General features: G+C 37.9%; 1 protein-coding gene across 1 annotated transcript in view; it reads left to right on the top strand.

Annotated features, from left to right (window-relative positions):
• RFX6 (regulatory factor X6) overlaps positions 1–25,832 on the top strand; it is a gene marked incomplete at its 5' end in the record, with an annotated part of 35,700 nt that extends 9,868 nt beyond the window's left edge. Inside the window, 15 exons of the mRNA XM_010176767.1 lie at positions 797–874; positions 3,957–3,984; positions 8,837–8,944; positions 11,146–11,223; positions 11,317–11,430; positions 13,474–13,523; positions 14,294–14,453; positions 15,881–16,025; positions 17,276–17,385; positions 19,463–19,580; positions 20,669–20,791; positions 22,014–22,223; positions 22,766–23,275; positions 24,269–24,487; positions 25,669–25,832. Of these exons, the coding sequence (XP_010175069.1) occupies positions 797–874; positions 3,957–3,984; positions 8,837–8,944; positions 11,146–11,223; positions 11,317–11,430; positions 13,474–13,523; positions 14,294–14,453; positions 15,881–16,025; positions 17,276–17,385; positions 19,463–19,580; positions 20,669–20,791; positions 22,014–22,223; positions 22,766–23,275; positions 24,269–24,487; positions 25,669–25,832 (2,215 nt within the window). The remainder of the gene's footprint in view (positions 1–796; positions 875–3,956; positions 3,985–8,836; positions 8,945–11,145; positions 11,224–11,316; positions 11,431–13,473; positions 13,524–14,293; positions 14,454–15,880; positions 16,026–17,275; positions 17,386–19,462; positions 19,581–20,668; positions 20,792–22,013; positions 22,224–22,765; positions 23,276–24,268; positions 24,488–25,668) is intronic.
• Positions 25,833–26,217: the final 385 nt, after the last annotated feature.

Below are 26,217 nucleotides of genomic sequence, written 5' to 3'. Positions count from 1 at the left end.
TGCCCCCAGCTTGCTCTCCTGCCCTTCTCTTGAAGGTCACTTCTTTTGTAGCAAAATCAGTGGAAAGCAGTAAGTATCTACTGCATAGCTGGTTTTCTTAGCACCAACCCACCCTCTTTAGTGTCTTTGGTTAAGGTGTTGGGCTCAGCACTGCAGAAGCTGAGCAATAGACCTGTTTCCCTCTTGGAGCTCTGTCTAGGAGCAGTAATCTCCAGGAGAGCAGTAAGGGTGGCAAATGTGTATTACAACTGCTTAAGCAGCTAAATAATTCAGCAAAGTCAGTCAGCCTGTAAGCTGAGAGAAGAATGAATGAATGAATGAATGACATGTTAGCATTTTTAGTCATAGGAGGCTGAACACTAATTTATAGGGTACACTAGTGAGTTCTTTTCAACTGAAGAGTGCTCTGTGGGACTGTCTAAATAAATGTAACAGTGGTAAGCCTGATAAAAAAAACCTGGTGGATCAAACTGAGCACCCTTTCAACAAATGAAGTAAAATGAAAGAGAATGCACTTTAGGGAAAAGAGAGGTAACATATTTCTAGATTTGCTGTTCCAGCTACATTCTTGTAAGAGAGAAAGTGTTTTAAATTTAAAGAAGGTCCTAGCCTTGAATTTTGGATCAAATCGGGACAATACTGTTTTCTATGAGACCAGATTTTGTTGTATGTCAGTGAAAAGAATTGGTAGACACTGTTAGGAAAAGTTTTCAGAAAGCATTGAAAATCAATTTGACAGTTTGCTTTGCTTGAAACATCACTCATAAATATAAACACTCCTCCTTTTTTTCCACAGGTACCACTATTATGGAATTGGCATTAAAGAAAGCAGTGCATACTACCACTCAGTGTATTCTGGAAAAGGCTTAACCAGGTACAATAACATGACTTCTGAGACTTTGTCAGTGAAGGTCTAACTCTAACCTTCCCTTAGGAAGGTATTTGTAGGACACTAATTTTTTTTATATATACCAACACTAGTATTGCTGCGTATCTCAATGTCTGGCATTCCTAGATTTAAGTAGCAGTTTGCTCCCTTAAGACATTGATTGTGTTTTAAGAGTTTGATCTAGATATTTTGCTAGTGTCTTCCAGTATGGCCCCACTGCAGTCAGTGTAGAGCTGCAACAACTTACACCGGCAGAGGATTTGTTTGTGAAAGGCAGCAAAACACCATTTTCCAGAACACTTGTTTCATTTTGTTTGCTTGTGTCCCACCTTCTGAGTTCTTTCCCCAGGACAGCTTCTCATTATGAAACATCTGGAGAATGGTGTGAAGCTGGCACCTGTGGGCAGGAGGGAGGGGTCAGTGTAGATTAATATTTACAGGTCCTTTGACTGGCTAATATCAGTTGAAGCCTAACCCAGGAAGCTCTAATTATATTTATTTAAGGGACAGCTAGCAGGATCAATACTTTACGATAGCTGCCTGTTGGTTTGCCAAAGATTAATAGTTCGCAAAACAAATGTCTCTGTTCACATATGGCTTGAATGATGGCTTTCATTGTCTGCGGCAGTATACCTGTATTAGTGGGGACTCTAAGAAAGGTGAGGAATAAATGAGTTTATAATAACACATAGAAAATCCAGCTGCTGGTGGAATTAGGTTATATCCCAAGAGACTTTTTCCAAACAACAGGACAGTGTAAAAATTGAGGGTAATGTTGCCAATGATGCTTAAAAGGAGGGATCTAGCCACTGCAGATCTTAGGGTATAATAGACTGGAATATGCCATTTCCTTATCCAGTATTTATCCAGAGTTGCGTAGGTGTTGCTGGTACACAGAGAGATGAGGTTCTTTGATAATACAGAATTATCTTGAACAAATTGCTCATTTAATTGACTAAAAGACTGTTGCTTTCATTTAAGGGAATATAATCACTCTTAAGCCTCAGCTTTATGTCAGGCAGGGCTCTTTTCATGCACAGCTCTGTCCCTGCACAGTCTAGCAGCAATGAATGCAAAGAAAGTAGAGGTTCTGCAAATTTCCCCACGGCTGGATTTCCAACAGTGTACATTCACATAAAGATGGCATAGAAACTCTCTAAGACTTTTAGGAGTACTCACTAGATTCACTAGTTAGGAACCTTTTATTCATGTTAGGACTTGTGCTTTCGTGTATGAGATGTTGAATTTTCAGGGTCCAGCTGTCAAGTTGCATCCCTAGCTGATTTAGAACAGAAGCTCAAATGCTGATTTTGCACAGTCTGGGCCATCACAGTGGCTGGATTTGTCTATGTGAAGAGAATAATGCAGTAGGCTGGGGTTAAGAACAAGCTTCTGGGTAAGGAAAGAGTCAGGCAGTGTAGGAATTCAAAACTGAGAGTGAATCTCCCAGTTGCTGGCTGCTGCATGTAATGATCCATCATGAAATCTGTCCTTTGTTTGATGTCTGTTCTGGTAGGTGAGCTATAAAATTGTTCCTGGATCAGGCTTGGTGCAGAAATATGCAGGGAAAATACGTGGGTTGATAATGGTATCAGATCACACCGTGCCCATGCACAAATATACGTATATCGAGGCTTTTGCCCACAAGGTGTGCAAGTTAGATGGCAGCTCATCAGAAGATTAGAAGGGGCAGTGGGCCTCAGCTTAGTAGCCTAAATATGGGCCTCTACTGACATTTCAAATTTAATTTGCATTCATTTATTAATATTTAGGTAATTGAACTGAGTACAGTAGTCCTTAAATGCAGGGTTGCAGATGTCTGAATCCTTAAGTTCCAGTGTAAATTTGACCTCCCAGTTCATTTAAATATCAGGCCTTGTGCTGTGAGGAGCATACCTAACACCAAAAATCACTAGTATCCACAGCAGTGTGTGAAGGGTAGCTTTAGCTAGCAGTTAAGGCTCTGGAGGAGCAATGCTAACAGATGCTGCCTCATGCTTTTGCTGTACATTCTGTCTACATTTTGCTGCACGTGGGGAAATCCACAGTCCATAACAAATACATCCAGCTATGAAGCTAATTAGCTCCACATTGTAATCAGCTGAGTGATGCCTTCTTTCATACTCATCTATCAGCAACCAGGGGACTCTGTAGGTAACATTTGCTGCATCATCATGTGATGGGAACTGGTCCAGTGGGAGGAATTCCACAACCACTCAGCCTTTGGTTTTCTCTCCCTGTCAGCAGAGCATCTCAACAGCATGAAATCACAATATTGCCACTAAGACTTCATGTTGCCCACAGTATCTTATCAGTTGGCAGCTAGCAGAACAGGAAATAACAATAATCAAACAACATTTATCATTATACTGATCTTTTCTATATATATAGAGTCTCTATCATTACACATTCTCTAGTTTATTTAGAGATTTAGTAATTTAAAATGTGTGCTTTCTAATTTCTGCGCTGAAGAGTTGCCTGATAGTCCAAGGACTTGATTGGGCATCTCTCAGTTGGACTCTTAATAGGACATTCACTCTGCTGCAACACGTTTTTGGCAGCTAATGAATCTTTGATCTCAGAAATGCATTTCACCTGAAACAAAATAAAACTATGATGGAAAAGAATGGAAAATCACTACAATTTCTTAATTTTTCCTGAGAAGAGTAAATTCTAGATATATTTTTTTCTACTCTGAGTTTAGTTAGCTGTATAAAAAAATTTATGGGTTTCCTGGTAAAGACCTTATGGACTTGCACCTATGCTGCCCTTTTGATATTTGTGGTTGCAAAGATCCAAAGAAAAAAAATGAAACTGGGTTTTGTACTTCACTGTTTGGTCAATGATCTGAAACTTCATGTTTTAGAAGATATCAAAAGGTTTTCTGCTGTCCTCAAGCACTTGCAAACCAATGGAAGATGTTAAGGAAGAAGCATGATTTTTATTATAATTATATTTGGAGAAATGTGATCATTTGTCTAATTGATCTATTTTATATATCTATATGCATATATATACAAACTCTAAAGTTGTTATGAAAAATAATCAAATGTGTTTATTTTCAAAGGTTCTCTGGAAGCAAGTTAAAGAATGAGGTAAGTACTGTAGTTTTTTCTTTCACTTCTGTTATAATCCAATAATGTGGTTTTCTTCACATTGATTTCTTTGAAAACTACAGCAGTATTTTTCATTAAAGATTAGACGGCATAACCTTTTTACATGGAGCTGAGTGTTTTCTCCTCTATATATTAAAAGGAAAATAAGATTGGAAGGCACCTTGTGTTGTTCCTGTTCCAATCCAGTTTCCCATAACCACAGAGGTTCATAATAGACTGTCTTAATCAAAGGATCAAGCTCTAGCTTAATTTTTTACATCCATTACTTTTACAGTTGGGCTTTTTAATAATCTAATTTGTCTGATTGGAAGCCAAAATATGGGTTTTTTTAATAAACTGAAGTTTCTACCTCCTGGTGAGGACTGTGTTTCGCTATTTTTTCCTCTTTGTGACATTTTCCTGTGATACGTCTTTTTGCTGCTTTTGCTTGCTAGATGGAACAAGCAGCAGCTTTAGTCACTTCTGATCACCCTTGTAGCCTTTCACTGTACTTGTTCTGTTTTGAATATCTTTATAGAAAAAAAAATCATAAAGTCTTGCAAATGGCATGTCTCCAATTTCTATTGGAAATATCCCTTTTGATGAACTCTAGAACTGTGGCGTTTTTTGTTGTCGTTTCCCCCTCCTCCCCCCCACAAGTCACCCACATTTTCACTACTGTCTGTTATGGTATAGTCACTGTCATTCTGGTCATATTTATACTAGAAAATTGTGGGTTATTGTACATTAAGAGTTAAGGATTGCTCCCAGGATTGTTCTTTGGGTTCAACTGGCATGGAATAGCCTGCATCCATATTATGAAACTCCTGAACCTACAAAACAACATAGGCACATCTCAGCCACACAGCCACAGAGAAGAGTACCTAGCATGCACTTACTGTTGAAGCATGACTAGGAATTGTGTGGGAGACTACTAAGTGGCATGGGCCAAAAGAATGCCAGGGGCCATTCTGAATAATACTGTTCCATTATTGCCTGGGAATGTATCCTGACACCATTTAATTTACCAGACTAAATATACCCTTTGTGATCAACTGATACACAGCAAGTCTTTCTCCTTTTTCATTTCCAGATAAGCAACTCCTAGCTGATAGCAGAAATTCTTATTGGTCCCTGAGAGTGTGGCTTTGCTGTATTGATTTTCATCCCCTTTATTGCCATTATCTCAAAACCATACAGATCTTTCTACATGACCTCCTGGTCTTCCTCTTTACTGATGATTTCATTAGCTCATGTCAGCCAATTTAATCTGTAAAATGTTCAATGAGATCAGCCCCAAGTCTAATCTTTGAGAATCTTCACTTCAATCCCTTTGCAACCCAGTAGTTTCCCTGTCAACACAACTCATTAGCATTTCAGCTGGAGTCAGTTTCTTAAACATTTTGCGTTCTTGTACTAATCCCCGTTCTCACCAGCATAACTAATCATTTCCCATGGTGACGCTACATTAAGTATTTTAGTGAGGTTCAGATAGATTAGATCTGCTGTGATTTCCCTGTTCAAATAATCAGCTATCTTATTAAAAAAAAAAATAGTGCTATGCCATGGGATATCCCCAATATATTCAAATATATTCAAGAATTCATGAGCACTACTACAGCATTCATTCTTTGATAGTTTTGGGATGGAAAAGTTCTGGTTCCCTTGGCATAAATGAATGCACATTTACTTCCATGGCTGATGTGGTATTCTTAGTCTGCTTGGGAACTGAGATTCCCATAAACCTGTCTTGTTTCTGCCCCAAAGTTCAATACCTTGGTCCTCCTGGCAAAAGAATCACAGAGAAGTTGGTGGAAATAAGTGAGAAAGGGCACATCAGTAGGAGTTTTTGATTGTCTACCTCTGCGTTGTCTGAAAATATTCAGGCAGATCTTAAAATGAAAATATTACTTTCATGGTCAAAACTGAGTTTTAACAACCTCAGCATTCTGAAAATTTGGCATCATACTTTGCATTAAAGTGAACAGCTGATACATCCTTATTCATTTGCTTGAAAGTACATGCAATTAGGTATTCCAGAAAGATTTACAATGATTGCATAAGGTGTAATTCTCAGTAGGAACATAAAGACATTGAAAAGATGTTAAAGCACTGATTGTCTAAATATACTGAGTAAATGGCATTTGAATGAACACTTATTGAGTGCCAGGGACACTGTTTACTTCTGGTATGTTTTATCACATTTTCTAGTATTCTCTCTGTAGGGGGAGATATCAGCAAATTCTTTTATCTAAACCAGTTAGTGCACCATTAGAGTCTGCATGGTTAATTAGGCAGATAATATTACTGTCATTATCTTAATGTTAAATGGCCATTAGAAACAGATGGCATTAAATTGAAAGGGCAAGTGGCAGTGGGTTAAAATATTAAGCCTAGAACTGAGGCACAGTCATATAAATCCATTAGCAAGGTAAAAAACATTGCAGATTATCTTCTCTTAAACCTCCCACTACCATTGCTGCCTTCTTTTAAATGAACTAATCCCTTTTAATCAGAGCTTTTAATATATTTTATGGGTAGTTGCATAATAAAATCGTTGAGATTACTTGTGTTATTAAAAACCCCAAACCTCCTGATACTGATAGGCAATTATAAAACTGCAAAAGTATTGACACAAAGAAGTACCAATGTAATTTCTTTGACTTAGAGCTCTATATATATTTGAATAGTAGATAGCACAGACAAAGTGTGTTTACATAATGTATGCTTTCATTCCTTGCCATCTTTTTTGGCAGTCATATCACCCTATAAAAACAGGGATATATACAGTGAATAAGTCAGTTACAGCTATAATTTTCTGAATTCAGTGTTTGAGAGAATTGCACTTGAAACTGGCTTCCAATTGATGAGTCAACATATATAGGAAAATGCTCTCCCTTTTGCTCACTTTTACACTGTATGTTACACTATATACTATTTTACACTATATTCCCACGTCAGTGAAATCTGATTGTATGTAAAGGTGTAGGAAGAGGCCACTTCAAGTACTGTTCAAATGCCTAATGCATGGTCATAAATTCCATCCATTAGTACAAAGGGAATCTGCACAGAAGTAATGGATTTACTGCAGGAATGTATAGAAGACCTGCTCAAGGCTCTGTACACTGCTTCGACATAAGGACTGGGTGGGCTAAAACGGAACAAAGGGTTTCAGCCAAATAGTCTTCTCTATGTTTGAATGCAATCCTATGAGAGTAAGTAGAATTCAATCAGTAAGGACAGAACCATAATACAGATTTTATTGCTTCTCTTGAGGATGAGGACTTTATCTTAATAATATAATTGGAGAGCGTAATAAGCGTAATGTTGTGTGCATTATAAATATAAGAATAGTAACACTATATCATTACAGAATGTTGCTGCTCAGCTTTAATGAGAAATTGACTAAATCAGATTTTGTGAGAGTAATGAATTAGGAGTCTAAAGAAGGGTTGGTTTACCATATATTGCGTCATGGTCAGTATTCACACATATGAGGCTGCTTGTTGTTTCATCCTTCAATCCCATCTCTCCAAAAGCTAGCATCTAATAATTATTCAAGATCTTTTCTCAGTCTGTAACTAGTACAAGATGTGTCTCCAGTATCTCAGATGTCGCAAGCTGAAGAGGCTTGAGAACTCTTAAGAACTGCAAGGAACTCTCAGATCAGCAGAATTTAGTGAAATTCAGGAGAAATTTATCTTGTCTTGACTTTGTCTCAACTGAGTAACCAGAGAGCACTATGTGGCCGGGAATATAATTCTTACTGAAACTGTGATCATATTAATAGGTGCCTTTTTTATTTCCCTTTTTTGTTTCTAAAGAGTTAGCAAGATAAAAAAATATGTATTCCCTTCCTGGAAGTCGCTTTGAAACTGCATTTCCTCTTTCCAGGCTCAGTCTGTGATACCGGACTTGGAACTTCAGGTCTGAGATTCTGTACAGGATTTTTTACGTTGTGTAGACCTATGGCTGTATGTGCCTGTGCTACCCAGCATAGTTTTATTTTTCCCTTATGGACAAAAGCAAAACACTCCAAAAATATTCACAGAACCAAGTCTAGTCTCTCTGAGGCGAATGGCCAAACTCTCAGGCATTTCAACAGGAGGGCAAGCAGCTCAGCATCCTTCCTTTTTCCTACAAAGTTCTTTGTACATGTGTTTATGGGCATATCTGGTTTAATACACTAGGACACAAGACTGTAAGATATTTTCTGAGCCTTCATGTCAAGTCTGCCAAGATCATTGAGAGCTATACAATAAATATATAGTTCAGAAGTGTCCATAAACCCTACATACATGACATCCATAATGCTATAAAATATTACCAAATTTTATGATAAACTAAAATAGAGATTACCATAGTAAACCAGCAGAATTCACTATTGCCATTCTATCAGTGCAGGAAGAGAGCAAGGGAGAACAGTAATATGACCAGTACTCTAGATCCTTGCACTAGAAAGATACATATTAAATAAAACTTAGGGTCTCCCTGAGGATGTAACATCCCACACTGTAGAGAAGAGCAACAGACTGTATTCTACTTTAGTTTTTAAACATAGATTAAATTCCAAGCTTGTAGAATTCCACAAAGTAATGTGGCTCAAAGGCTGCATGATTCTGAAAACTGTATTTGGTGGAGTTTAAATCTAGGCACATATTTAATTGCCTTCCTGAACTGGAATTCAGATTTGGAAATAAGTATCAATATTTTTGAAGGGTTATCTGAATGTATATATTCTGGAATGATGAGAGACTAATGAGATAATAGGCAAGTTTATAATGAAATGTTGGTTTCAACTAAATCTATGTTAGCTATTTAAATGTTCCTGGTTTTTTCCCTTCCATTTCAGGGTGGTTTTACTCGTAAATATTCTCTGAGTTCCAAAACCGGAACTCTCCTCCCAGAGTTTCCAAGTGCTCAACACCTTTTGCTTCAAGGGTGCATTTCTAAAGACAAGGTAAAACGTGAGCTACTTCTCTTCTGACTTGCAGATCAAAAAATGCCACAGAATGTTACTTAGAATCTTAGCCTTTGAGGTATTGACATGAAAGAGCCAGAAATGTCCATAATCAAACAGAGGTGACTGATTTATAGAGGGGACAAACCTTTACTAGCACCGATTAACTGGCTTTCCACTGGAAAGGTGGTTGAATTATTTACCTATTAACTGACCTAGTATTTTACAAACTGATGGTATGTAAGACGAGGAGAGCAAAACAAACAAATAACTGAGAGTTGTATTCATTCCAAATGCCTTTGGATTTAAGGTAAATTTTGTTCTGATTAGATCAGGACAAATAATTCACAACAAATAATTAGATGAACTTTACTCTCTTTCATTAATTGTTTGAAAAGGGACTGTGAAAATCTGAATATATGCTTTGGGTTTTTTATTAAATTAGTAGTGTCGTATTTCTCAAATCAATACTCAGTATTGCTCATCCTAAGGGTAACTGTTCAGTTAGAAGTATTGCTGGCATATGTTTTTGACTGCTTTTTGGTTTTGTTTTATGAGCCCTTCCTCTTAAGTTTGTTCTGTGAAAGTAGTGAAGCCTAGGATTCCTGTTGTGAGGAGCTAAACAAAAGGAGCTATCTGTAGTACAGAGATCTTATCAGGAAATCTTACGGTTCCTAAAGAAAGCCCAAGAAATTATGTACTCAGCAGTGTGCCATAGTCTCCATCAGTGAATTGACATCTCTCATCTATACAGCATTCTCATAACATTTAAATCTGAAGAGCATTTGAGGTAAACAGTGTAAGCAAAACTGAATTTTACCAGTCCAACAATGAAGGAAAAGATGCAGCTCATTTTCTTTTCATTCTTGGGTCAGCAGCACATAATTGCTCTGATGTTGGGACCAGGTGATGAGAGGGCCCATCAGGGCTTTGCAGGTAACTGTCTAGGGACAGACTCACAGACTTATGAGAAGACTGTGGGAAAAGAGATTAATTTCTGTGTGTCTCCCTCTCTCTTTCCTTGCTGGTCTTTCCTCATTCCTTGTTTTCTTATTTCCTGTTTTCTTTCCTTACTATCTTTCCCCTCCTTCAGCTTATCTGACCAAGGGTTATTGAACCCAAGATATTTAGGTACTCTGTTGAAGAGACCCCATACATTGAGTTTGACTCCTGCATTAAATTCCTAAGAAACTGCATGCAACTGAAATCTCTGGAGAGTCCATAAATGTAGTGGTCTGCACTAAAATAGATTGATAATTTCTGCATTTTATGTTTCTGAAGAAAACTTTCCCAAACTTCAAACTTCCATCAACCCTTTCCAAAAAAACCTCTTTAAAATGTTCTCGAATCTTACCCTTTGCCATTGTTTTTCAAATATATGTAGTTACAGAAGCAGCTCTGAAAGTCAGCAAGGTCCATTTTCCAAGAAATCTGTATGCTAAACCTATTGAAATAAAGTGGTACTAGGTTCATTTGAAACCTGATGTTGATTTGCCAGATAAGTTCACAAGCTGTAATAAACTTTCTTTGGACCATAAGAATGGTTTTGCTAGTGTTTTTCTTTCCTTAAAATACTGTATGAAATTATTGTTTTATAATTTCCTACAAATTAAAGAAATTACTACCATTTTTTGCAAAGTCTTGTAATGCCTCTGCACAGTTATTAAAATAAGGGAACACTCCACTCAGATAAATTAGCCTGATGAGATGAAAGGGAGCTCTGCTTTTTAAAGTTCAGTTCATGTAAGGCAGTGATTAAACTTTGACCAAATGACTGGCAGCTATTTTCTCATTTGTCCAACTAGATGATGTTTCAGAACACTCATAGACGCCTATAGTAGCCTAATGATTAACTTGCACTACTCTTTGGGATTAATCTTAGCTTCAGAAAGGTGAATTTACTTTACCATCTGCCTGGCTAATCTTCCTATTGCCTTGCTTTCATATCCACATTTTCACGGTGTGTACAGATTCAGATGCTACATTTCTGGCAACAGCACTAAGACTTAAAGATGTCAATAAAAACTTGAGATGAGTGACCTCCTTATCACTTCTGGATATACGGACCTCTAAATATGCGTTGTAATACAGTTTATATTCTATAATTAAATACTAACTACAGAAAGCAGAAACCTGGTTCACTATAGCAGTGAAGGAGAGAGATAAAAAACTCTGTGTAATGTTTCTTTCTTCCAAAATAGGTAGATACTCTTATCATGATGTACAAAACACACTGTCAGTGTGTCCTTGACAATGCAATTAATGGAAACTTTGAAGAGGTAAGATTGTTTGAACACACATTCTTGGTATACATGCACGGGGAGCCAAGAAAGCATTATTTATGTCCTTGAATCTGATTTGTACTCCTTTAGATTCAGCATTTCTTATTACATTTTTGGCAAGGAATGCCTGACCACCTCCTTCCCCTGCTTGAAAATCCCATCATCGTTGACATCTTCTGTGTTTGTGACTCAATATTGTATAAGGTAAGTTAAGCATTTAGCTACATGGATAATCTCAACCACGTTACAGCTTTTGCTTGTGTAAAAACAGCATTGAAGTTAGAATAGCAGGATGCTGTGACTGCTTCCTGCCTCTTACCAGTGTAAATCAGCAAGAGTTCCATTGACATTGAGAACATAAAACTGAAAAAAGTAAGAGCTGAACTCCAGTCTCAGCTCTGCTGCACCCTTGTTGTGTGACTACAGGCAGCACACGAATGGTGAAATCCTGACCTACTTGCTTGAACGTAGCTGAAATAAATGCTTCTGTGCTTCACCAACAAGGCTGACTAAGTTGAGCCTGGATGAAAACTGAAGCCTTGTTTTTACTTAGAAGATTATTGCATTTTCTACCAGCAAAGAGAGTCTGTGGCAGATCAGCAAGGTGATTCCACATGCGAATCTGTTACTCACAGGTTATGTCAGGCCATGGTTTTGTGTTACAGAGCTGGAACAATACTTGGTTTAGATATTTCTGCCTCTCCTGCCTGCTATGCTTCATTTCTGTTCCTATACTGTTAGATATATCAGCAAAACTCTGCACTCTGAAATGGTTTAAGTTTAAAAAAAAATCTAAGGATCATTTGTTTTGCAGAGTTTTTGTGCCATATGAGTTCTTTGATCTAGTTCACAGCATGATCACACAAATAGTTGAAACTGAATGAAACTTAGGAGTGTTGCAAGTTCAGGATTAAGCGATAGAGCACTGGGAAAAAAATTAAGGAAGTAATGCCACCAAAGTTTCATGAGTTTTTAATTTGGAAAATCAGATTGGATCATTAATTAATAGCTGCAAAGTACTTTAAGTTCCTCTGATAGGACATGCCATATAAATAGAGAAGGATCATCATCCCCTCTAATGCATTTCACAACCAGATGTTGATGGGAAGAAATAACTATTGGCATTAACAATAAACACCAAAGAGTCAAAGCAAGAAACTTGAGGCTGCTTAGCACTGAGAGCCTTATTGTCAATTTGTCATTCTTTACTGTACAAAAATATGTGGGAAAAGAAAAAAATATGAAAATATGTATTTCTTAGAAACATATCAAGCTGTAAAGTAGAAAGAGGTTTTAATTAGCAGAGTGAAGGAAAGGTGATTAGCATCAAAGATCATAATTACTATCCTGGAGATGAGCCATTAAGCCTCATTTACTTGTAGAGTTTATATTGTACTTTGAGTTTATGAGTTTTTTCTAAACATGCTGTCCTAATAGATCCAATATTAACTTTATTTATAAATATTTAATGTGACGGATGAAGAAATACTAAAGGAGCACTAAATTAGAAATTAGATAAGGCAGAACGTCTCAAGAGTTCATAAATTTACTATTGTGTCTCTTCTTTGTCTCTCACCATTTCTCACTTCCTATCATGTTAGATATCCTTGACAGTATAGCTGCCAGAAAGAAGGAGGAATTTTATTGCATTGTTATCAAACCATGTGCATTAGTAGTGGAAACAGATTTTTGGGATGTAGGCTAGGCTTTGCCCTCCGCAATAACATTCCCCAGAAGGCATGCCAGAGGACACAGCTTTTTGCCAAAACAGTTCCACACCACACTTAGTTATAGGAGATTTGTCTTAAACTCTGAACACCTTCAATGCCACATGCAGTATGGCAGAAAGGAGAGTCAAGTGGCTAATAGCACTTGAGGACTCGGGAGGTGCCTGTGGATCTGCTTTACTGAGACTCACAGTAGTGCTAGAAAAGCTGAAGTGTTTATGCATCTCACTTCTACTGATTTCCCTACTGTAAGACATGAGTGATAACACTTTCTTGTTTTACTGTCATGCTGGCATACATTAAAAGTGGGAGCTGTCTAGGTATATAAATATCTCATATGTTCCTGTCTAATAGTGATGGGAGAGATCTAGATATATAAATATCTGGACAATAGGTTGGATAGCTTTATTCTGTATAAATTTCCTATCCTTATCACTTTGCAATCTAAGTAAACAAGACAGACATGAATGAATAAATGGCCCGTGGAAGCTTGATATAATTTTCTATTACCTTTTTTAAGGTCCTTACAGATGTACTCATTCCTGCAACAATGCAAGAAATGCCAGAAAGGTAGGTATTTGACACTTCCAGTAATGCTACATTCTGTTTGCTAGGCGTATTCCAGGTAAATAGCAGAAATTCTATATCCTAGAGAAATTTTCTCACAATATTTATGCTTATTTTTAGAACAGTAGACTATGTATGGCAAAATGCTATCAGCTCTGAGAACAGCTGTAGAACAGCCTTTTAATGTCCCATGTTACTGAGTTGTGGGATATTTTGAAATATGTTTCTTGTACAGTAAAACCCTAGAAGATCAAAAAAGAAACGAATGTCCTTGTGTTATTTAAGGAAAAAAATTGTTACCTTTTTTTCAGCATACTTTTCAGGTTTGTATCCTATGCATCACTGTAATATCTAAGTATTTTCTCAACAAGACATTAATAAGGAGATTATTATAAGTTATCTCTGAATCTTCTCATCTTTTCTTTCCCTTGAAGGCCATCTTTTTTGGAGTTTTATGTCTAACTAAAGCCTTTAGCTTCAGATATCTCTAATGGTTCTTGGATTTCTTATGGTTTATTCTTAAAGCTAGTGGTTGTCAACCCATTTCAGTTGGCAGATGGCTTACAATTTTTCTCAGTGGATGTACAGATCAATATATAGTCAATTTTAGCCTGTTCCTGATTGGTCATTTCCTGTTTCTTTTTGATGACACCTGAGAATTAATTCACAGATAAGTCCAGGAGTCTGTTAATCATAGGTTGAGACCCAGTTATTTAAACTAATGCAAGACAATTTTTATTGATATTTCATTAAAATACATTTTTTTCTGATAGTTTACTAGCAGATATAAGAAATTTTGCAAAAAACTGGGAACAGTGGGTTGTCTCCTCTTTGGAAAATCTACCAGAAAACCTGACAGATAAGAAACTGCCTATTGCACGAAGATTTGTTTCCTCCCTGAAGCGACAGACATCATTCCTACATCTAGCACAGGTAAACAGAATGAAACTAGACATGCAAAAAATTGTCAGTTACATTCAGTGCACCTTGCTGGCTATGAGATGAAATGTATTATTTTTCAAGGTTCAACTTCAGCCATGGAAGATTTACATCTTGTTGTTTTAACCAAGCAAGAAGGAAATGACAATAAATAGATCTGACCAAAACTTCAAACTTTTGTAGTAGAAAAGAGAGAAAAGACCATGATTATAATGAACTACTATCATGGGTACTTTCGGCAATCAAATGATGAAGTGGGTGTTTATTTTAGTTCCAAGCTGGAAAATAACAGATGATCCTTCTTGCCTAGCAAAGGTTTGCTGTCTTGACTGTCATGTCCTTTAGTGAGCTTATTTCTTTTTGACTGTGATGTCCTTTAGTGAGGTTATTGACTGTGAGGAGAACATATGAGTGACAGGTAGCTGAGGCCTCCAAGGCTGTGTTGGCAGGACACAGGTATCTGCAACTAGGAGGCACCTCCATGTGATGGTTTTGTAGATTATAGAAAAGGTTACAATGCCTTTTGTGGAACTGAAGTGCTAAAAACTTGGACTTTGAGGTGGTAGTCCTCATGAATAACTGTAGATGCACCATATAGTCATCTTGACTTAGTTTTCTCTTTCATAAATATAAGACAGGAGTAGCATGTGGGTGACATCGTAGGGATGATCTGGTAGGAAGGCATGTTAGAAGAGCATTAAAAGTCTAATGGAAGGGAAACATTGTCTCATCTGATCTATGAAAAACCCAGCCATGACAAGAAAATTAAACAGAATATGATTCTTCTCTAAGGAGTTATTCAGGTGATCCCCAAGTGTGGGTCTATGCTGGTTTTGGCTAGGATAGAGTTAATTTTCTTCATAGCAGCTAGTATGGAGCTATGATTTGGATTTGTGCTGGAAACAGTGTTTTAGTTATTGCTGAGTAATGCTACACAGAGTCAAGGCCTTTTCTGCTTCTCACACTGCCCCGCCAGTGAGTAGGTTGGACATGCACAAAAAGTTGGAAGGGGACACAGCTGGGACTGCTGACCCCAACTGACCAAAGAGAGATTCCACACCATATGACATCATGCTCAGCAATAAAACTAGGAGGAAGGTTGGCAGGGCAGGCTGCTGCTCAGGGACTGGCTGGGTATCAGTCAGTTGGTGGTGAGTAATTGTTTTCATTTGCGTTACTTGTCTTTCTTGGGCTGCATTTTTCTCTCTTGTTATTTTTTTCCCCTTTCCCTTACAATTTTTTTTTTTCTAATTATTCAGTTAATTGTATCAACCCACGAGTGTTCTTACTGTTACATTTCTGATTCTCTCCCCCATCCCACTGTGGGGTGGGGAGTGAGTGAGCGGCTGTGTTGTGCTTAGTTGCCAGCTGGGGTTAAACCATGACAGGGTCTCAACATTTTACATTGCCTTCTCTTCCAGATTGCTCGGCCAGCCCTTTTTGATCAGCATGTGGTGAATTCCATGGTGTCAGATATTGAAAAAGTTGATTTGAATAGCATTGGCTCTCAGGCACTCCTTGCAGTCTCAGGAAGCACGGACTCTGATGGGGAGGTCTACAGTGAATGTAAGTCCATGGTGATATATTTGTATCATTAAAAGTAATTCCCTCTTTCATTCCATGCCACACTAGTCTACTTGGAGATGGACTGAGACAAGGCACACGTAGACACTGCATTCTCTAATCTAGCTCAGTGTTAGCTTCAGTAGCTTTAAGAAAACCAATTCGTTGCCCTAGCATGTCCTACAGGAACAGATGCTTGAGCTGGGAAGTCATCCCAGCTAGATGACTTTAAATGGTTGCTGAAAAAAATCGTTTACATGTTGGTTGCTAAGTGTAATAAAGTGTCTTTCGACATTTTGTCCTAATCATATGGGGATATTAGCACAGCTCAGTTCTTCAAAGAGGTCTCAAAAATTCCATACCACTATGGCTTCATTTAATGCATGTTTGAAGTAGTTTACCTTTTTTTTTTTTTTTGTATGAATAGATTTTTTTTTGCTGAAAGTTGATCTTTAAAAAAATATGTAATTTTCTATGAAGTGTAACAGCTGTTTTCATACACAGAATAGAGTGGAGCAAAGTACAATCTTTCAGGTTGTTAATTTTCATATATATACCTGCTGATGAAAAAAAGAAATAGCCATTTTTTCTATTAAAAAGAAAACTTTTGTCATAGGAATCATGTTGATCGGAGTTTGGAGGGCTGAAAGGAGAGCAACAGCAATGTGTTGTTTCTAAATATTGTTCCTATGATCATGAAAGTTTGTCCTTTTTAATGGTTCACAATCCTATTCACATTTTTGTTTTAGTTGTCCATTTCCTACTTTTTGTGCTATCATTTTTCTTTGTTTTCTTTCACATTGGTTAAAAAAGAGAAAAGAAGAAGAGAAATAACTGTTCATTCAGGCACTTTTTTGAAAATGGGAATTGGGGAAGTGAGCTTTACACTATATAGTGAGAAACATGTAAAATATAAGGGAAACCTAAGACAGTATACAAGTCTGCCACATTACAGATAAACTTTTGCTACTAAACTTAAAATTAATGGTAAAAATCAGAAATTTTTTTAAATTTTATTTTCTTGTCAAACTTCATTGTCTTACAACCTGTATCATTGTAATGCTTAAGTAATTAATATATGGATGTGTGATGGATGTGTGTCTGCTTGCTTTGCTGGGGAATTGCTCTTTTCTTCACTGCTCTAATTCTTTGCTTTTCCTTTCCATGCTACAACATTGTCATATGGCTGGTGAGTGGCTTTTTCTCACATTCAGAATAGCATGCAATGATATGTTTTCCTTTTTACACGGTAGATGACTCTATTACAGTGTTCCAAGAACTGAAGGACCTTCTAAAGAAGAATGCCACTGTGGAATCATTTATTGAATGGTTGGATACTGTGGTTGAGCAAAGGGTTATCAAGGTACCTTTCAAATGTTCTGCCTGACTCATGACCAAATCCTACTTCCCTTACTCCTTACACAGTCCCTTACTTATGCAGTCCCATTGATTTCCCACATGGGATTCTCATCTCTGCTCCCATCTCCTTATTGTTACAGAGGAGTTCTTCACTAGGTACGAAAGGTTCCAGTGCCGTTAGTTCTAATTAATCATGTTGAGTGCTGTTGAGCTGTCCCATGTGTGTAACAAACTATCCTAACTAAAACGTTACAGTGCCGTTAGTTCTAATTAATCATGTTGAGCTGTCTCATGTGTGTAACAAACTATCTTAACTAAAATGTTCAAGTCAGCACTGTTGTAAATTGTTCATGAAAGAAGCCCATCCACCTTATCTGTGCATGTGGAATCACAGGGTTATTATCCAGTGAGTTAGGTGAACAAAAGTTGTTTCTTAGAGAAGCAATTCTTTCTTTCATGATATTCAGATGGTACTGTATGTGGTATAAGTTAATGTAGCAGATGGATTCAGAAGTAGCTAACCTGTAGGATTTCTACAGACCAGGGTGGAAGATACAGTTTTGTAGCTTTATAAGGTGCTTAACTCTGTAACTGATGGTTTTGATGGGATTTTTTTCCCACTGATTTACAAGAAGCTTTATAAGTATTTTATATGCATGTAGTTATACAGGAATGATTACACTATAGCTCATAACAAAATAATTGAGTTCTGAGTTATAGCTCAAGTAAGAGATATTTACCCAATTTCTGACTTTAATGAATGCAGACTAGCAGAATAAGAAGTTACACATTGCTGACTAGTAGCTAAACACTGGTCTTCTCATCAGGTCATGTTCTATCTGGAAATGCAATATCTTATCCATCATTTTAGGGATCATCTTAATATGAATGGATGCAAGAGGAGACAGTGCAGTTAGCTTTGACTGGCTTGCAGAAGAGTGACTGCCACTTACAGAATAACTATGGGCATGTCATTTTTCCTTTCTTCACCTATTTTCCCAAATTTCAATGGAGACACTGATAATTTCTTTCTTTTTGAAGCACTCTGAGTTTCCTAACATTTGCTGTCATATGTGAGCAGCACAGTGAGGAGATTTGGATGATTTGGGGCAGCAGAGCCAAAGCAAGTCCTCGTACACACTTACGTAGGCACAAAACTCCCATTGAAGCTGAGCAATCACAAGTTATTTTAGAACTGTATGATTATGGTCTAAAGTGGATTCCACAATTTCAGAAGACAATGCCTGATAAACAAGCCAGTCAGAAAAGGTGAAGCACTCTCCTATTCAGCATCTACTGTGTGATGCTGTATTATTAAAGTTAACAGTTATGGTTCTGAGCATTGTTTTCCTGTAGTCGGGGGTAGGAAATACCCACAAGTCCTGATATGCAGCTAGGTCAACTAAGCAGAAGCTAATAATTTACAGAACATGTAATCCTTCCGTTGCTGTCTGTCTTCTGTTCATGCTGAAGTGTGGTTACTGTCAAACTCACACACCAGCTTCTTTCTGCTTGCTGTTTGAGAAAGCAACAGGGCAACAAATCACTACCAGAGCAAAGTGGCAGTATGAAATCAGCAGCATTAAAAGCATCAATGTTACGATAGTTAACATACCATTTTGTAAGAGAATATCTGGCCAGTATTATACAGATTACATCAAAGTACAAAGACTAGTTTTTGTTCCCTGTTTATGTGGAAAAATATAGTGCCAGAGAGTGTTTGTTTTTTTCTTTCTGCCTGTACACCTGTATATTTACAGAATAATTTGGCACTTTTAATACTAGAATATGAGCTAATTTTTATGCCTTCAGGACACAGCAGACCCCAAGCAGTAAGCAGTTTGCTTTATCTGTTGTTGTCAGAGCTCTGGTTGCGCTGAAAAGAGCGAATGCTGCTCTTCTTTATCACTTTAGGACACACATTTTGAAGACAGTTTGAATCAGGCATCTTGATCCATCCTGCTGTATCAGCCTGAGTCACAGCTCCTTGAACTCGCAAGCGTATTCAGCTCTCCTTTCTTTTCTCCTGTGTGCAGAAAGCAAATTAGCATACTTAACAGTATTTTACTATGCTCTTTCAGGCAAGCAAGCAAAATGGGAGGTCATTAAAGAAGAGAGCTCAAGACTTCCTTCTCAAATGGAGTTTTTTCGGTGCTCGAGTGATGCATAACCTAACTCTAAACAACGCATCAAGTTTTGGTACCTGGGCTTTGTAAAAACACTTATATTTTGTACATATGTGCTTGCACTTAACCAGCTTTCCTTTTCCTCAGCAGAGGAACCTGTCCTAGTCTAAAGATTCTTTGATCAAAGCCACAAATGCTGTGTAACTTATTATTCAAACTAACATTTCACAGTAGATGCTAGCAATATTTTGTTGGTGACCCTTTTCACATGTTCCATTTTTCAAAAGTATTTTTCTGCTCTTCGGTACTGCTTTGCCATTTAAGAGCTAGAAGCTCTTTTTGTTTTGATACAGCAATGGAAGTGTAACTGCATATCTCAGTATAGCAGACAGAAGATTTAAATTATTAGATTTACATGTAGATCAGTTTGGTGAAAAACTACTGCTGTATAGAAGTTCTTGTGCATGACATGTTCTCATAAAAGCAAAATGAATTTGGTGGGTCACCATTCATTTAATTCTGGAATCACTGAACAGTCAATTCAACAGTTTTTGTGGCTTTTAAAAAATAAGGTTCACGTGTCCATCTTTAGAGATGTTTACATCTTGGGGGACTCTCAGAAAGAATGTTTTATAACATAGAAGATGGTAGAGCAAGTGAAACTCACTTTAAACCTAGGACCTAATTTCCTAAGTTTAATTGTAGGTACATTGTTATCTAAAATTCTGAGTATTTGAAATAGCTGTAAGGAAACACATGTTTTTCATGTGATATATCCTTGAAATAAGGTCAAAGACTTCAGCAGTTATTGTCTGGTTATTTAGCACAAGGCAAACAGAAATAGAGCAGAGGCATTCTAGCAGACTTCAGCCTTATCTAGCTCCACTGTGTGCCCTCTTCAAGTATAAAGCACGTCTCACTTTCATCAGTATTTTTCTTTGATGTAATTAGTGGTCAAATAGCCTGCAGGACAGTAAACAATTGAGCTAGGTGGGCCAGTGCAAAGAGAGATTAGAGCTAGAAGTTAGGCACTATTCCTTGTTGGTCTTGCCAGGTCATTTAAAGTCCACAATTATTTGTTTGTTTCACTTGCTTCTTGTAGAGTGGTGAATGATGGTCACAAAGATAACTCAGCTACTCTCTCTCTTTCTCCTCCAAAAGGTTCTTTTCATTTGATCCGCATGCTACTAGATGAGTACATCCTGCTCGCCATGGAGACACAGTTCAACAATGACAAAGAACAAGAACTCCAGAATCTACTGGACAAATACATGAAGAATTTAGGTAACTAGACCTTGGTTCTTTTAAAGGTACTCCTGTATTTTTAGAAATTTACCTATTTTTTTAACTTTAAACAGCAGTAGGATTACTGTCTTCTGAAGGTGTAGTTATATGCCACATTGTCAAATTCACCTGAAAAATTTGTGATGATTCACTCAGCAATTCATTTCCACCTTCCTACCATAGTTCACTTAAGGTTTTGTGGGAATGTGAATACTCTGGATCACTGACATGATCTTGGATGCAACAAACACTTGTAGGTACATCTGAAGAGCCACAAGCTGAAGTGTGAAAAGAGGTATAAGTAGAGAAAGGGCAGGAATTCCTAATCCAGTCTTCCTGATGTTTTCCATCTGCCAGGTTTCTTCAAGGTTAGACAGTTTGAAGTCATATGTTCCAGGTCCTTTGCTATAAAATGTATGAAGATAGATTTGGATCAAATTCTGGTCCAAGTTACTCCCTAAAAATCCAGTGAAACTTGACTGGATTCTGTGAAATTATTTTTTATTAACACTGACACCAGCAACCAATCTTTAACTTTTTGGTTGTTGTTACTCTAAATCTGCACTTTGCTGCAAGAAGCTTGCAAAGAATTTGTCTTGACAGTAGATGCTGCACTTTTTCTTTTAATATAGCCTTCAGGAAAAAAAATTTTGCTATGCAGCAGTTGCCTTATCCTTGGATATTTAGGTGAAGTGCTTGAAACCATAAGGTAAAGTCATGCTTTCCACTGAAGAATAGAAAAACTTCCACTGATTTTATCAATAGTCTGCAGAAAACTGAAGAACTACTGAATATAATAAATGCCTTTCTCTAGATATCAGTATGTAAATAGAGTTCAAGCATTCTAAAATTCCCAGTGTTAATTTTTTAGGATGAAGTGTCAGGAGTCTGATCCACTCTTAGTGCAATTTACCTGACTTGATTGCTGACATTTACTTCAAGGGAATAAATCTGATTCATGCCTCCACTCTAATGGCTTCAGTAAGGAGCTGTAGATGTATGGTCAAGGAATATGATACAAACAGTTCCACTGGGAAGGTCAAGACTAAAGCAGTATCTGTATTGGCTACATGCAAAATATGGAAGCTTCACTGGGTTTTAAAATAAGTGACCAAAGACATGAGCAAATCAGGCAGCTCATGTACTGTCTATATACTAGTGGTGAACTGATGTGCAATGAGCATACATAGCAGTCACTAAGAATTTTCACTTGCTTTTCCAGATGCAAGCAAAGCCACCTTTAATGCATCACCAAGCTCTTGCTTCCTAGCAAATCGTAACAAAGCTGCTCCTCTGCCCAGTGACACTTCAGTCAAAAATGAGTGTCTAGCAGAGCAAACCTATGTGTCCTTGTCAGCTAGCCAGCCTAGCAGTGTACCTTCTGGTCTGAACCCCTTTGCCACGGGAGACAGCGAAAATATGCAGCTGACGGGTATGTATCAGTTCTCCTAGTTTCTTCTTCTCTTATTTGCTTATTAGTCTAGTCTTTCAGTCCACAGTAACACGTTGCTGTAGGAGGAGCAGTGACCCTATGGATTTATAAAAATCTCTAGTAAATGACATTTCATGACCTCACCCTCTGTGCGGATTTCCAGAAGGCAGCAGTTGTAGAGCCCTGCCAGTAAGAGAGCCGCTTGGAACAGTGGTAAAACTACCCTATACCTCTTGGCTTGGTGAGGTTCTTGTGAGGAGCAAGTGAACTGTAACACCTGGAGCACACAAGGCTTATGACTTCTGTAATTTCCCACTGAATGTGGCAGCCTCCAAGCTGGAGAATGAAAATGGGAAGCTTTCTAACTTTAAGCCATAGATCAAAGAATCTGTGTTGTATAGGTGGGGAACAATGCATATCCTTTGTAAAGGTTTCAAATGGCAATGTACACTTCACTGGAAGGTTAGTGTCTTAGCAGATCTGCTCTATTCAGCAGCACTGTAGTATGAACACTAATCATGGCAATTGCTTATTTATTCCAGGTCAGATGGAGCTGTCTCAAAGCACTGGTCACCTGATGACTCCACCCATTTCACCAGCCATGGTCAGCCGAGGAAGTGTTATCAACCAGGGGCCAATGGCTGTGAGACCTGCAAGTGTAGGTCCAGTGTTATCCACACATTCACAGTGCTCTTCCTACTCAGAGCCTCTTTATCAGACTTTGTCACAAACTAATCAGAATTACTATGGAAGCAATTCCAATTACCAGGCTATGTTCAGAACTCAAGCCCATTCCACTTCAGGAGTTTACCACCACATTGCAGAGCACAGCCGATTCAATGCCTTGAGTGAACAGCAGTTCTCCAGAGACTACTTCAGCAACAGTTGTGCTGTGTCTCCATACAATGCCAGATCCCCTTCCAGCTATGGTCCCTCATCCATGTCTCAGGACACACACAATATTCAGTTTCTGAATACTGGAAGTTACAATTTCTTGAGCAACTCAGTGTCTACATGCCCAGGAGCAGCATATCCTGCTAATGCTTCCAATGGTATTATGTATTTTCTTTTCCCCTTCCGTTTCTCTTTCTTTGTTGGAGTAAAGCAGTTTTTCTCTGCTTTTTTTGATGGAACATGTTTTTCAGCTCTTATTTATACTTTCCTGTTTTCTACTTCTCTGATAACACACAGAGATTGTAAAGCAGCTTAACAAGCTACTTGAAGATTGATTTTCCTCTGGTGAATCCTCAGTTGACCTCAAATGCATCTGCTGCACCTATGCTAATCTTTCTAAGGCACCATCACCATGACTTGCACAAAGGAAGCAAAACCAGAGATTTAACAATCTCTTGAAAAGCACCCAAAACATCTACTATGAAATACAGCAGGCATAAAAGACAGCTTACCTCTGGGATCAGCATAATAGACCATTCTAGTCCCAGGGTCAGGATAGTGAAATGAAGTATAAAAATATGCATTATCATTAGTTTGAGACTTTGGCCCTAATATTTCTCATACTTCAAAAGTAAAGTTATTGCCACAATCTGCTTCAGAGATATAGTCAGCAAAACCACTTCCCTCTTCTGCTGGAAAGACACAGTGGAAATGTTGCTTTTATGTGGATTTGCATATGCAGCAAGTATGTATTACCATGCAGATTTTCTTCCCAGGTATACTTTCCCTGATTGTGAGCTTCAGAAGGAAGCACTGAACTGTGGATAGGAGTCCCCGTGGTGTCTCTTATGGCCACTGATTGCAGGCTACTGTTTGATTTTGAACATAGAATGGAAGGGCAGTTCTGTACTGAAGGCATGACTGAACTTTCAGGATGTTTTTGCTCCCTTGTTACCACCCCTCTTTTGGGTCAGTCATTGCATATGTTACTAATGTTACTAGGCTGTATATTTACATAAATAATCTTATTCTCAAGGGACTCAGCTGGTAACAGTTACCTTTTGTCCCAGGTTTTCACAGGCTCCTATCCTACCCTTTTTCTTCAACTGTAGTTTCACTCTGCTTTCTTTTTTCCAATCTCCTGTCAATAGGATATTATGGAAACAATATAAGTTATCCAGAATCTCACAGACTTGGAACAATGGTGGACCAACATGTTTCTGTAATCAGCAGTGTAAGCAGCATTCGATCATTGCCGTCATACAGTGATATACATGATCCACTGAATATCTTGGATGACAGTGGAAGAAAACAAACAGGCTCATACTACACAGAGGCCTCACCTTCAATTGCCTGTCGGACTTCTATGTGTAAGTATAGCAAACAACTGAGGAAGAACTATGAACTTTTTAGCATCCTAACAAGTACTGAGTATTCAACTGTAGCTCACAAATAGAGTACATGAGATGTAATACGAGATGAAATAGCTCAATACCTAGGGAGACCCTAGATTTGTTTTCCTTAAAATTGCAGGACAATGTGTTTAACAGCTCTTTGCTCCCATAAGCAGGACTATGATCCATTGTCCATGAGAAGTGGAGTGACTGGCCTGAATTGCAGAAAAATCCATATTAGGAAATACTTTCTAACTATTAAGTGACCTAATAACAGACTGGGCTCTTCTAAGGGCTCTTAAAGATCCTCACTGTCAAACAGATCAAATGAACCTTGGATCAGGGATGTCTAGATAGATACTTCCTGTGGTATAGTCCCTTCCTGTCCTGTGCTTCAACAACTGTGTGTATTAGGCAAAGCTCACACTGACAGTGAATTTTAGGTGAAATTACCTAACCTCAAAGGGTTTGTTTTGGTATGTGCATTAAACAAATGGCAGCTGAGTCTGGTCTCACATTCTGAAAAGGTTTGCATGGAAGATATAAACGAGGGCACTGTTTATTTCTCCACAAAATTTTATCTTCCTACTACTTAACTGTTAATCTTTCACAGAAGATCAGACATTACTTGCCTCATTAAGGCTCTGTAAGATCTCAGTACTCAGTTCTTTAAAGGATGCTAAAGAGGGGACAGAAAAGCCCAGGACCACCACACAGGGACTGTGCTCAAGTATTTTCTGTATTCTTTGTTGATACGTGCCAGGTGGTGGCAGTGATACCACCAGTAAATGTGGACCTGAATGGTGCACCATATGGAAAGATGAGCATAGTGCACATAAATAGCTTTGCATAATTTTCATAGAAGAATGATCACATGCAAGCAGTAAGATTCAGGCCTGTAGCTGGATTTTTAGCAGAGATTTCTTATACATGGATTTTGACCTATTTATTCCCTGATGGGGTGCGGGAGTCACTGAAGAAAAGTTATAGAAGTATAGGTAAATTGAGTGAAGTATAGAAGTGTTGAGATTTCCGTCCTTCAAATGGTGTGCCTGGTAGATAAGGGTTTCTATCAGATGAAATTGGACTGTGCTTTTTGTGAAACTTAATAGAAAGAAAACTTTCAATGATGGTAATCTTTTTTTTTCCCCCCACAGCTTCAAACATGCAAACCACATCTTCCCAGTGTATGTATGGAACGTCTGGTCAGTTCCCTTCTCAGGAAAATCTGGAGTCTCATGGCCCACCAAGCAGAGATATGGTGTCATCTTTACCACCAATCAACACTGTCTTCATGGGAGCAGCTGCTGGAGGAACCTGATCTGGGAGAGACATGTCAGTGCCTTAAGCTTAATTTCCAAATCTAGACATTAAGGCTACAATGACAATCCCCTTCAAGATGGTGGAATTGAAAAGTATTATATATAGGTGTTAAAGGAGCCATTTTAGATATATTAGCAACCCTCCACACTAAAAAAGTAGCTATATTCAAACAGGGTTCTGCTTGTGAATCACTCAGGATTGTTCTAACCATTACGGCTTTTCAGTTGGAAATTCAGGGTGAGCAGAAAGAGCCAGTAATTCTTGAAAGCAAGACTAAGTTGTAAAGAAATTATTACATCTATTACTAATTTATTAAAAATACTATTTTAGTCTTTTACGTCTATCTTTTTGTATAAAAATGTTTATTTAATACCTGTGTTGCT

The sequence above is a fragment of the Antrostomus carolinensis genome, unplaced genomic scaffold (genome assembly GCF_000700745.2).
Source record: "Antrostomus carolinensis isolate BGI_N321 unplaced genomic scaffold, ASM70074v2 scaffold8821, whole genome shotgun sequence".
NCBI classification, from domain to species: Eukaryota; Metazoa; Chordata; class Aves; order Caprimulgiformes; family Caprimulgidae; genus Antrostomus; species Antrostomus carolinensis.
This window is presented reverse-complemented; position numbering and strand designations above follow the sequence as displayed.